This window comes from Lynx rufus, unplaced genomic scaffold, assembly GCF_022079265.1.
Source record: "Lynx rufus isolate CCGP_SWC_20201006 ecotype Redwood Valley unplaced genomic scaffold, mLynRuf1.p SCAF_15, whole genome shotgun sequence".
Taxonomy (NCBI): domain Eukaryota; kingdom Metazoa; phylum Chordata; class Mammalia; order Carnivora; family Felidae; genus Lynx; species Lynx rufus.
The window spans coordinates 62,706,102-62,719,246 of NW_025814829.1; the positions used below are offsets into that span (position 1 = coordinate 62,706,102).

Genomic DNA, 13,145 nt, shown 5'->3' on the forward strand with positions numbered 1-13,145 from the left:
AGTCATCAGTAGCATCCCAGAAAATCCTTCCGGTCTTATCTCTGGGGGTGAGGTCAGTGGCCACGCAGAGGTCCTTCCCAGGTCACCCCGCCGGCTGGCAGATCCTGGAATCTGGTGGGGGATCCAGAGCAAAGCGCTGCCCTTTCTGTCTGGCTGGTCAAGGCATGTTGTGCTCTGGACTTGACTCCTATTTATCTCCTTGTCTTTGGTTCTGAATAAACCCTTCATTTGTCAACAGCCCCTATGTTGGTTTGCAGCCGCCTGTTAACAGCTGGTGATTTTGACTTTGGAGAGGTGCAGTGAGTGGGTTGCGGCTGGTTGGCCATTGCCACAGAGAGGTCTGTGGCCACACGAACCGTGCTCTGACGTCTGGGTTCTCGCTCGTTCTTGGATGTTTACTAACACGTGTTTCCATTTTCCAGTACCTGTGTTCTTCTCTTTGGACGTTTTCACCCGAAGGGGATTCTGAAGGAGAGAAATAGGGAGAAAAATGGGAATACATATTTCTTTTTTTAGCGCGTGAGTTATGCATGGACACACGCTTGTGACAGAACTCAAATTAAGTTCTACACATGTTAGTAGATCAAGAGTCCTTCTTCCTATTTCCTTCTATTACTCTCCTTGGAGGTTATCGCTCAGTTTTGTATGTAGCATTTGTTATTCTACAACTTTCTCTATAAACTTAAAAACGTGTATGGTCATGCATGTGGTCATGCATCTTGATGATTTTCCCATGTGCTTAATGACTTAATTTTTAAACGATTGCATAAATATTCTACAGCCTGGAAACAGAAGGATTTCTTTAATAATTTTCTGTTTTAGACATTCACATTGTTTCTAATTGTTTTTCTTACAAACAGAACTGCAATAACACTCTAATCACATGCTTTTGTGCACATGTATGTGGACCTATACATACTGTGTTTTGGAGCTGACATTAAATCATCCTTCACAAAAAAATACCGGATACGTATGCCTGCCGACAGTATTGTCAGCAATGGCTAATACCCATCTTTTAATCTTTTGTCAGTTTTATTGTCAAACGTGACACTAAATCTTAGTATTCACGTCCCTGATTATCAGTGAGGTTGATTGTCTTCAGTGAATTTGTATTTCATCTTCTAGAAATTGCCTGATCAGATACTTTGATCCTTTTGCTATTAAAACTTCTTTTTTATTTATAGGAGCTTTTACGTGTGCTAGAAATTAATCCATTGTCTGATTGTGTGTGTTGGCACGTTTTTCCCAGTCTTCTCACTTACCTTTAATTTTTTTTATTACGTACAATGTTATAATTTTGTTATAGTAAAACCTGCCTTTCACAGTCCTGTGCTGATTCTGAGGATTTTGTCTGGTTTAGGTAGGACCGTGTTTGGTTGGTGTCTGGGGCTACTTTACTGTTCTGAGTCAGGATTGTCACTATGTGCATCTCCTGACATATTAGCTTTGTGTCCTCAAGGAGTGGTGACATGCACCGTTTCTTTTCTGGAGAAATTGTTACCACCTCTGTGCTGAAGAAACGCAGTAATCCCACCGCCCCCCCGCCACACACACACAGCACTACTTTTCTCATTTCTTCCATTGGGCATTTAAAACCTTTCTGTGTCAGAGTGAGTCCCCCTGTGTCCACCACCGCCCTGGACCTTTCCCTTGGGTATTGCTGTAGATCTGCTTGTGTGCCTCTGGGAAGAAGCCTCGTGTCCCAGTCCAAAGATCTGGAACATCTCACATCCCAGGGGCTCTCGTGAGGCTGAGTCTACATTTGCCCAGTAGGAAATCTGTTGCGACTCTGGATGTAGAGTTCTCTCTTGTCCAGCAAGAGACTGGGACACAGGATTGAAAATGCGAGAGAGGCTAATGTCCTGGAGGAGACGAGAGCCCCGAGTAAGGGTCCTGGCTCCGTTTTTGTTTGGATCAGAAGGCTTACAAGCGTGATGGACTGGACGTGCACAAAGAGACAGTGGAGTCTTGAACATTAACTCATGGGCGTGGGGGAAAGGGGGTTTTGGAGAGGTGCTGTGTTAGGGTTTGTGTCAATACAAAACAAAATCCTGGCTGTGTGGAAGGTTGTTTACAGCAGACAGGAGGCCCCACCTCTGTTTACCTAAACTGGCCTAGGGGGCTGAAAGGAGAAAGAGGAGCATGCTACCTCAGGGTCAGCAAGGCACCTTTGTTTTGCTAATTAGCTCCGCTCTGGGCAACTTGACCTTGCTGTGGTCTTAAGTCCTGTTTACCTGTTTTGGTCCTTCCTTCCTGTGAAAGCAGCTTTCTGCTATTGTACTAAGTTGGGGGGCATTTCTGCCCTGAATGCCTCATCTTGTTTACTTCATCTTGGATGTTTTCATCTTGAGATTTCCTATTCCTATACCTTTGTCCTATACTGGGGGCCTTTGCCCTGTTTACCTAATCTCGTTTACCCAAACTTGGGTGTGTTCACCCTGTGACTTTCTAATTCTTTATGCCTTATTAACCCATGGTGCAAGCTCGGGGAATTCCTAAACTTATTCCCCACAGCCATTAGATCTTTTCTTTTCTTTTCTTTTTTTAAGTTTATTTATGTTGAGAGAGAATGCATGTGTGCTCGAGGAGGGGGGTGGAGAGGGAGAGAGAGAGAATCCCAAGCAACCTCCACGCTCTCAGCGCAGAGCCCAACGTAGGGCTCCATGACTTGAGCCGAAACCAACAGACGCTCAACTGACTGAGCCCCCCAGGTGCCCCGTAGCCATCGGATCTTTGAATAACTTGGAGGCACGAGATTTAGATCAGCCAGGCCTGCCCTTGTCTGGCTGTGAGGCCTGGACACGTGGCCTCTCCGAGCCTCAGCTTCCTCGTGGAACAGTGGATGACACGATTCCGGGGACTTCCTGCCCCTGCGTTGCACAGTGCCGGGATGTAGCGACCACTCAGAAAATAATCGCCGTTACCTCTGGACGGAGGCTTTCTTGAAGTTAGCTAGCACGTTACTTTGTATGGAAAAGAATGACGAGGCGGTTTTCTTTTTATTGGAAACTGATGGAGGTGTGTTCATTCCCTTTCAGACGGGGGCGAGCGTGCGCGTGGTGAACCAGCTGCTCACCGAGATGGACGGGCTGGAAGCGCGGCAGCAGGTTTTTATCATGGCGGCCACCAACCGGCCAGGTAGGGGGTGCTCCCCATGACTGTCAGCGCTCCACGACACCGGGATTTACATTCATGCCGCTAGAGGAGGGTTAAGTTTAGGAAATCCCTTGTTGGCTCGTAAGTTGAAATAAAACCTCAGGAAGCTTTTATGCGAGTGATAGTAAAAAAGGCTTTTATTGCTTAGATTTGGGGGATTTTTCTGTGTTGGTCCTCGGAAGGTTGTCTCGTTGGCAGAAAACCCAGTGTCCGCTTTTGACCACACAGATGTTATCAGAATTGGTGTCCTGCGGTTTCTCCCGAGCTTATAGGAAACAAGGACCAGGCTCTTCACCGCATGTGAAGGTTGAAGATAGAGTCACAAGGTTTTATACCGGGACCACGTCACCATCCCTGCAGTAACTGTTACTTAAAGTTGTTACGAGCTTCAGCGGAGCCGAGGGGCTTAGAAAAGGCTCATAACGTCAGCACCCGGCTCTTACTGAGGGTCCCAGAGTCTCTTCCTGTGCTAACTACTCTGTCGTCCTCATGAGCCGCTGTGTCGTAGCCACCCCGCGTGGACACTGGTGTTAACTGTCTGCCACCGTCAAGCTCACAGAATTTGTCTTTCGGGTCTTGTAAGTTACTTTGAAAGGTAAAACCTCCGTGAAATACACACGATTTCATTTTTAAATGGAAAACGGAAATATATGAGGGTTTGTACTTTGACGGCAGTAAAGTACCGTCTCTGGAATCCGGCGGACCTGGGTTTGAGTCCTGGCTACAACTCTTGTTCTCTTACCGGTTCTGTTTCCACCCCCACCCGTGTGACACCGGCCGAGCACCTGTGTCACCCGTGTGACACTGATCACACGGGGCTGGTGTCAGAGCCTGCGAGGCTGCCACCAGGACCCTCGCGCTGCTGACCGGCCAGCTACAGGTGAACCCTCGGGTTCAGTAATTCGCCACAACAGTTAAAGGAATGCAGGAAAGCACCGTACAGTTGACCCTTAAACAACACAGGTTTGAATTACGTGGGTCCACTTACACGCGGCTTTTTCTCGTGAACACGGTGCAGTCCTATAAACGTATTTTCCTTACGGCCCCCGTAATGTTTTTGTTCTCTGCTGTACTTTATGGTAAGAATACAGCATATAACACAGAGAACGTGCATAACGTGCGTTAATTTTTATGTTACCGGTAAGGCTTCCAGTCAACAGTAGCCACTAGTAGTGTTTTGGGGAATCAGAAGTTACACAAGACTTTTGAGTGCGTGGGGCTGGGGAAAGGGGGCAGTCGGTGCCCCTAACGCCCACGCTGTTCAAGGCTCACTGTACTTGAGTTGCTGTTTGTTGTAAAGGATGCACACAAGGCCAGGTGTGGGGGGCAGTGCAGACGTTGGGGGCCCTCTCCCCTTGGAGCCAGGGCACACGCCAGCCTGGGAGACCGGTGTGCTCGTCAGCAGGACGCTCCCAAGGTCCGCCGCCCAGAGCTTCCCTTGGGGTTTTATGCCTTAGTCACTGTTGGTCGATGGCCGCGCGATTGAACCCGTCTCCCAGAGATGTGGCTCCCACTTCTATCCTCTAACCACGGGCTTGGTCTTTCTGACAACTGGCCCATCCTGAAGTTACTATCTTGGGCCGACCTTGAGTTGGTCATTAGCGTAGCAAAGACTCCCATCCCTGGGGAACGGCAAGGCTATTTGAAGCTTTCTGACAGGAACCGGGGACAAAGAGCAGAAGGCTTCTTGGTTACACCACCTCCGCTCTGGGCACACGTTACTTCCAGGATAATGACGCCAGTTGGCAGGATGGTCATCAAGGGCAGTGTGTCTCCCACGGCGTGTGGCAAGGAGCTGTTCAGTAACTACTGCCTCTGCCAAGAGCACGTTTGGTGACAGCCAGGGCGGCGGTCCCGAGGTCCTACACTCACAGCTGTCCCCGGGGGAGTCTGGAAAACCTCACAGATCTCTGTGCAGAATCACACCCTGCATTTTCTGGTAGACGCAGAGTTTTTCTGAGAGATTTCAAGAAGACACCGTAGTCTGCGATAAGCCATCCTGTCTTCACCTGGCACTCGCCGTTTTCGTGTTTGGTGATCGTAAACACATATCTTTAGCTTAGTCTCTGTGGACTAGAACGTAACAGGTCCCCCTGTGTCCCTGGGTTTTACGTGAATCCTCGCCTCAAACAGTGCAGGTGCGTGTCCTTTCCCGGTCTCTGTTCACCTCTGAATTCTCTGAATTCTCCACAGCTCTCCGGATTCTTAGCTGCGAAAGCCTGGGCTGAGTACAGTAGCCTGTGCTGACTTTAGCCATGGTGAGGGAGACAGGAACACGGTGGGCACCTGTGTCTTGTCCCTTCCGGTGTCCCTGAACCTGTTTCCTCCTCCCCCGTCCCCTTATCCGCAGAAGAGATCCCGCTGCCTTGCTGCCTACAGAAATCCGAGAGCGGCCCTGTGGGTCACCCGTGTCACCCGTGGGCGTGCCTGTGGCGGTTCTCTTCCCTAGTGCGCTGTCCTGCAACATTCTGTTTGTTTGTGACTTGTTTTCTCCCCGCTTCCAGAAATCTCTTCCCACCTGATGGCTTTGGCCACATGACAAACTACCACCATACTCAGTGGCTTCAAATCACCATTTTTGCTCTGACCCACAATTTTGTGGGTCGGGGACTCCGGAAGGGCTTGTCCAGAGGTTCCTCTCCGATCCCAGTGCCATCAGCTGGAGTGGCAGGGCCAGAGGACCATCTCCGCGGTGACGCTCCGGCATCTCTGTCCCCTCCTCACGGAGCGTCCCCTCTCCAGGCCTCTGCTGGTGGCGTGGGCTCCCGCTGGCAGGATCCCGCATCCTCGTTCTCACGTGACCGCAGGGTTCCAGGAGACGAGGGTGGAGGCTGCCATTCCTGCTAGAGGCAGCGCCCGGGGGACAGCAGTGGGGAGGCTGAGGTTCCGGGGCAGGGACGCAGGGCGTGAACACCTGTGGTCGCTCTGACTCTTGGCACACAGGTTTCTTTCCTGACGCGCTCTGTGATCGCACAAGGTGTAGCTCCACCTTTCCGTTTGGTGTTGAAGACCCACCAGGTCAGCGTAAGGCTCTTTAATTTCTCAGCACAGCTTCTCTTCTGCTCATCAAATATTTATGGAGTTTTTACCGTGTGCCTGGTCCTCCTTGGCTTTGGGAATTCAAAGGCTAAGAGTTTGGAAAAATGCTTTGTGTGTACTGTGATTTGGGGCTGGGGAACTTGGGTACATAAGAGACAGACTGGCTAAGAGGGTAGAGAATGACTTGGCGGGGGCGGGGGGGGGTTGCGGGCTGACTTAGGGTTGATGGTCCAGGAAGGCTGTTGCAGAGGTGCCATGTGAGCACATGTACCCAGGGCGTAAGGGGCGAGAGCACCTGGCTGGTGGGGCCCAGACACACCAGCTGCTGCCGCTGGCAACGCACAAAATCGAAGGCAGAGGAAGGAGTCCTGCTGACAGAGGAAAGGAATGTATTTCCGCGAGGCCAACACCAGGGATGAGGAGGGAGCACGGGGCAGGCCGACACCCCCAAGCCGCCCGCCCGGGTAGGATGTGTGTGACGTTCCTCAGGCCCTCCTGGCTGCCCAAGGACTGGGGACAGGATAGAAGACACACGGTTGACTGATAGAGTCTCCATCAGTTTATAAATATCTCGGTAATATTACAAGGAAAAGGCAATTTTATCAATAGCCTAATCTCCAGGAACTCCCTACTGTCTTAGTGATAATACTCTGCTGGAGGGAAAAACAATCTTAGCTTGACAAGAGCTAGGTCTCCAGTATCCTTGAGTCTTCCTTAGCATACGGAAGTCCTACTGGAAACTTCCCCTGGGCTGCCCCCAACTCCACAGTATAGAAGCTGTCACCTGCACTACCCCAGTGCAGCTCTTCCTCCCCATGGGTCCTGTCCCCATGCTTTACTAAAATCACCCTTTTGGTACCAAAGACGTCTTCAAGAATTCTTACTTGGCCATCAGCTCGGAACCCCCACCACCACTCCAAAACCCCATCAGGGAGATGGGAGGCTAGCGTCCCAAAAGACTGTCTCCAAAGTGCTGAACAAAGGTCCAGGTTCAGAAAGGAAAGTGTGGGACACAGTTGGTGGGCACTGAAAGGTTGGTCATCGTCTTGGGGTCAGTCGTGGGTGGGGTCTTGCTGGTGCAGGACAGTCCCTGTTGCTTCAAGGGGTAGTTTCGGTTCCCTCTGGGGATGCTTTGCCTGCTGGGTGTTTCCCTGAATTCAGAAATTTGGAAACAAGAACTTACTCAGAAAGTACAGACTGAGGGGCGTCTGGGTGGCTCAGTCAGTTGAGGGTCCGACTCTTGATTTTGGCTCGGGTCATGATCCTGGAGTCATGGGATCGAGGAGCCCGCTTGGGATTCTCTCTCTCTTTGCCCCTCCTCTGCTTACGTGCACGTGCTTTTCCCCTCTCTCTCTCTCTCTCTGTGTCTCTCCCCCTCTCTCCCTCCCTCCCTCTCTCTCTCTCTCTCTCTCTCTCTCTGCCTTCGTGTGGGTCACTTGAACATTTCTTAGAATTCCATTTTGATTTACCTGTTATTTTTTTTTTTTAATTTTTTTTTCAACGTTTATTTATTTTTGGGACAGAGAGAGACAGAGCATGAACGGGGGAGGGGCAGAGAGAGAGGGAGACACAGAATCGGAAACAGGCTCCAGGCTCTGAGCCATCAGCCCAGAGCCTGACGCGGGGCTCGAACTCACGGACCGCGAGATCGTGACCTGGCTGAAGTCGGACGCCCAACCGACTGCGCCACCCAGGCGCCCCCCTGTTATTTTTGAGTGTATCTCTTTGTAGAGTGGTTTTTGTGGATGAGGCGGTTGTAGAACTGCATACACGTAGCTTCTCACTGTTTACTGATGTCAGCATTTCTTTTGCCAGTTCCAGCAAGGAGTACATGCACTGCCTGCCTTGGAGTTCCTGCACCAGCCCCATTCGGGACTGTCCTCCGTGTCCCTTCTCCACTGTCTCAGAACCTCCTCAGACAGCGTTCTTATTTTTGCCTCAGCTGTGGAATGAAATTTTTTTGAAGTTTATTTATTTATTTATTTTGAGAGAGACAGAGACAGTGTGAGTGGGGGGAGGGGCAGAGAGAGAGCGGGAGAGAGAGAATCCCAAGCAGGCTCCGAGCTGTTAATGCAGAGCCCGATGTAGGGCTGGAGTTGATGACCCGTGAGGTCGTGACCTGAGCCGAAACCAAAGTCAGACGCCTAACTGACTGAGCCCCCCAGGCGCCCCCTGTCAAATAAAATTTTAAAACTTAGGTGGAAAAGGAGGCTTTGTTGTATTTCCAAATTTTTGCTCTTCCCATCGATTTTTCTTTTCTGATGTTCTTAATTTTTTTCTGACATTCCTTTTTGTTTCAGAAACTCCCTTTAGTTGTTCTTTTAGGTGTGTTTAGCTTGTGGCGAATTTTCTTGGTTTTCATTTATCCAAGAATGCCTTGATTTCCGGTTCTTTCTTTCTTGAAGCCTATATGGAGTTCTGGGTTGACAGAACTCTTTTCTTTCAATACCTGTAAATTGGGCCACTTCATGCCAGCCCTCGTGGTTTCTCCCTCCCTTCCTTCCTTCCTTCCTTCCTTCCTTCCTTCCTTCCTTCCTTCTCTCTTTCTCTCTTTCTTTCTTATTTTTTTTTTAATGTTTATTTTTGAGAGAGAGTGGGAGATACAGAATCCAAAGCAGGCTCCAGGCTCCGAGCTGTCAGCACAGAGCCCGACGCAGGGCTCAAACTGACAAACCGTGAGATCAAGACTTAATCCAAAGTCAGACGCTTAACTGATTGAGCCACCCAGGCACCCCCAGCCCTCATGGTTTCTGGACACAAACCTGCTTTCGTGTGAATGTCATAACAGTACAGGTAGGGCGTCACTTCCCTCTGCTTGGAAGACTTTTTTTCTCTTTTTTTAAGGTTATTCATTTAGAGAGGGAAAGCATGAGCGGGCAAGGGGCGGAGAGAATCCCAAGCAGGCTTCATGCTGTCAGCACAGAACCTGAAGAGGGGCTCGATCACACAGATGGTGAGATCATGACCTGAGCCGAAATGAAGAGTTGGATGGTTAAGCCAGCTGAGCCCCCCAGACGCCCCTCTCCTATTTTCCATTTCTGTCATCACTTTTTCCCCTAACTTGTGAGGTGCCGCTTTCTACAAAACAAGGGAAGGAATTGTTCTGTCCCCGTCCCCCCCCACCTCGCTGCTCTCAAGACCTGTGATGTCCCTTGTGTGATGTGTGGCACACCAGAGTCCACCCCCTGCCCCGGAAATAATCCGCTTCCCTGTGCTCAGCCCCAGGAGACGAAGGTCCCTGGACAAAGTCCACTAAGACCACCGACGCCCTGGTTGTCATCTCCTGCGCACATGCGCACGTTCCTCCTTCTGGTACCGGCTCCTGTAAAGGACGTTCTCAGAGAGGAACTGTCTGTTCCCGCTGAATCCTCTGTGCCGCTGGTTAAAAACACTCCTGCAGGGGCGCCTGGGTGGCGCAGTCGGTTAAGCGTCCGACTTCAGCCAGGTCACGATCTTGCGGTCCGTGAGTTCGAGCCCCGCGTCAGGCTCTGGGCTGATGGCTCAGAGCCTGGAGCCTGTTTCCGATTCTGTGTCTCCCCCTCTCTCTGCCCCTCCCCCGTTCATGCTCTGTCTCTGTCTGTCCCAAAAATAAATAAACGTTAAAAAAAAAAAATTTTAAAAACACTCCTGCAGACAGGTATACCCAGATAGCCACACCAACCGGGTAGGGTCTCTACTGCTCAGCGGGGGTCTGTTTCCTACAGTAGCAACACGGGATCCAGAAGGAGTTTCTGCTCTCTGTGCAGCTCTGTTGAAAAATTAAATCTGTAGGGGCGCCTGGGTGGCGCAGTCGGTTAAACGTCCGACTTCAGCCAGGTCACGATCTTGCGGTCCGTGAGTTCGAGCCCCGCGTCAGGCTCTGGGCTGATGGCTCAGAGCCTGGAGCCTGTTTCCGATTCTGTGTCTCCCCCTCTCTCTGCCCCTCCCCCGTTCATGCTCTGTCTCTCTCTGTCCCAAAAATAAATAAGCGTTGAAAAAAAAATTAAAAAAGAAAAATTAAATCTGTAAATTATGACACACAGAAGTGTAAACTTCTGGGCAAGGATTAGGTCTGCGGTTTTATGTTTGAGAGAAAGTTCCTAGTTCAGAGTCTCTATCCATTGTAATAAGCCCTTAGTAGTTTTTTGTCAGGCGACTCGATGGGTGGCAACAAAGAAGAGATTTATTCCATTACACACAGTAAGATATTCAGCCACTTAAAGTTCCAAGTAAAACCTTCCCTCTTGTGTCCAGTCTGAATGGCCCTGGATCGTTGTTAAATTCTCCTTGAGTTGGTGCCGTGTTCCGACCTGTGTATCTCGCCCTTTGGCACAATGCTTCCCTTGTGAAAGTAACCTAGGCCCTGGCATCATTTCTGCTGATTCTCAGGAACCGTAAATAATAAAACTCAGTATTTGTTTCGTGAATTGTAAGAAGAGACCTACTCCTGTTCCGTGAAGGTCGTCTGATCTTGCGGTAATTTTCATAGACATAGTATTGATGGTCTTGTTCGTCCAGTTTCTAAGTCTCTAAGAAAATGGCTTTATTGAGATCTATAATATGCCATAAATTTTACCCATTTTAAGTACACGACTCAGTGGTTTTGAGGACGTTAACAGACTTGGGCAGCCACCCCAACAGCCTGATTTGAGAACATTTCTGTCACCCTCAAGAGGATCTGTGCGTGTTAGCTGCCCCTCCCCATCCGTCCCCACCTGCAGCACTGTCTCCCTAGGCCTCCGCTTCTGCGTGTAAGTGGAGTCACACATGTGGGCTGCGGGGTGTGCCCTCTCCCGCTCGACGTCCTGTGTTCAAGGCGCATCTGTGTGGCGGTGTCAGTACTCCGTTCCTCGTACTGCCGGATGACGTTCTGTCGTGTGGACGTACAGCGTTTCACCCGTTCTCCAGCTGATGGACATCTGGGTCGGGTCCACTTTAGGGCTGTTGTGAAGCTCCGCATACAAGGTTTCGTGTGGCCGTATATCATAATTTCTCAGGAGGTAGATACCTAGGAGTGGGGTCTGTGGGCCACGTGGTGACTCTGTGTTTAACACTTCAGGAAGCAGCCAGACTTTTCCAGAGAGGCCCAGCGTTTTCTGTTCCTGCCGATAATTGTAACAAAGCCGCGTGTGGGAGTTCGGATTTCTCCACACCCTCAACACTTGTTACAACCTTTCTAGTTGATTACAGCCATTCCAGTGGGTGTGAGGTAGTATCTTACTGTAGTGTCTTCTTTCGAGAAATACCTGTTTGAATCCTTCACCCATTTTTTTTAGTTGGGTCATGCCTTGTCATTGAGCAGTAAGAATGATTAATTCTAGGGGCGCCAGGGTGGCTCAGTCGGTTAAGGGGCCGACTCCGGCTCAGGTCATGGTCTCACGGTTTGTGAGTTCCAGCCCCGAGTTGGGCCCTGTGCTGACAGCTCAGAGCCTGGAGCCTGTTTCGGATTCTGTGTGTGTGTGTCTCTCTCTCTCTGCCCCTTCCCCACTCGTGCTCGGTCTCTCTCTCCCTCAACAATAAACAAATATTAAAAAAAATTTCTTTTTAAAGAATGACTAATTCCAGATACAAATCCACAGCCAGGTGTATGATTTGCATGTCTTTTCTCCCAGCCTATGACTGTCTTTTCACTTTCTCGCTGGTGTAATTTGAAGAACAAAAGTTTTAAATTTTGGTAAAGTCCAATTGATAGGTTTTTAATCACATGCAATTTGTGTCCCGTCTCAAAAACTCACTGCCTGATTCAGGGTCACAAAGATTAACTCCCGTGTGTGGTGACGGTTTTACGCTTCCAGCGCTCACACTTCGATCTTAGGTTCATGTTGAGTTAATGTTTGTGTGCTCTGAGGAAGGGGCCCCGATTCACCCTTTCGCACGTGGACGTCCGCTTGCCTCGGCACCATTTGTGGCACCCTCTCCCCGTTGAATTGTTGGGGCACCTCTCGAAAATCGGGGGTCCGTTTGCAGCAAGGTGGAGTTTTTCCTGAAGTTGGAAGTCACTGCCTTTAGCTCTTAAACGTCAGCCTTTTTTGGTACTCGGTGGGAGAGCAGTGCTTCCTCACCAGCGGATGGAAGGGAGGGCTCTTCACGCATCCTCCTTGTTTGCGAGTGAGCAGATTTTGTCTTTACAGCGGTGGGACTTGGGCTGACTTCTTCACTGCGGATGTGAGAATTATCTGGACTCCGAAGACTCCATCTGTGCCACATCGAGGTGGGGAGCCACGTAGCAAGCTGTAGCAGTACTCCCAGGGCGAGAAGTTAGTGTTCTCAGCAGCTGATGGCTGGGGTGTGGAAGTGTCATCAGTTGACAGGACCTGTTAATGGATTGGCCGTGGACGTGAGTGAGTGGAGCCCGGCCACGCCTCCAGGTCTCGGCCGGTAAGACTGGAAGGATGAGCTGGCCTCAACCAAGGCAGGAGAGAGCATGGTTGCCCCGTTCGGGGAGGACATGGGAGAAGATCGGGGCGTGTGTGAAGTGTGTCACGTCCAAGATGGCTCTCTGTCACAGGGAGGCGCCGGTGTGCGCCTGCTTCTCACTTTCTACAACGCCCATTCCTTGCGCTCTTTCCCTTTAGAGGACGATAGGAGTCCTTTTCCCTTTATCGTCCTCTAAAGTGTAAGAAGCTGATTGGTACCTACGAGCTCGAGACACACAGCACTGGATTTTCTTTGAGAGATGGTGTAATGCATCGAATTTTGGAAAAGTTTTTGATAGAGCGGTAGTTTGCCATCCCATAGTAAGATCTGTATAAAGCGCTTGGTGGGGGTCCCGGCTGGCTCAGTCTGAGGGCCTGCGACTCGATCTCGAGGTCATGAGTTCAAGCCCCATATTGGGTATAGAGATTACTTCAAAAATAATAAAATCTTTAAAAAAAAAAATAAATAAAGTGCTCAGGGTGCTTTTTACTCGAAATGAAATAAGTAATTCCTTAAAATAAACTAATAAATAAGTTTGTAATAAACTAAATATG

General features: G+C 49.9%; 1 protein-coding gene across 7 annotated transcripts in view; it reads left to right on the forward strand.

Annotated features, from left to right (window-relative positions):
- NVL (nuclear VCP like) overlaps positions 1-13,145 on the forward strand; it is a 91,346-nt gene that overhangs the window by 43,827 nt on the left and 34,374 nt on the right. For 6 of the 7 annotated variants that reach the window (XR_006961672.1, XM_047077171.1, XM_047077174.1 and 3 more), the window contains one exon: positions 3,039-3,138. Coding sequence is in view for 6 of the 7 variants with exons in the window: in XM_047077171.1 (XP_046933127.1) it covers positions 3,039-3,138 (100 nt within the window). In the remaining variant the exon portion in view is untranslated. Of the gene's footprint in view, positions 1-3,038; positions 3,139-12,305; positions 12,386-13,145 lie in introns of all 7 variants that reach the window. The other variant, XM_047077175.1, reaches the window with a different exon arrangement.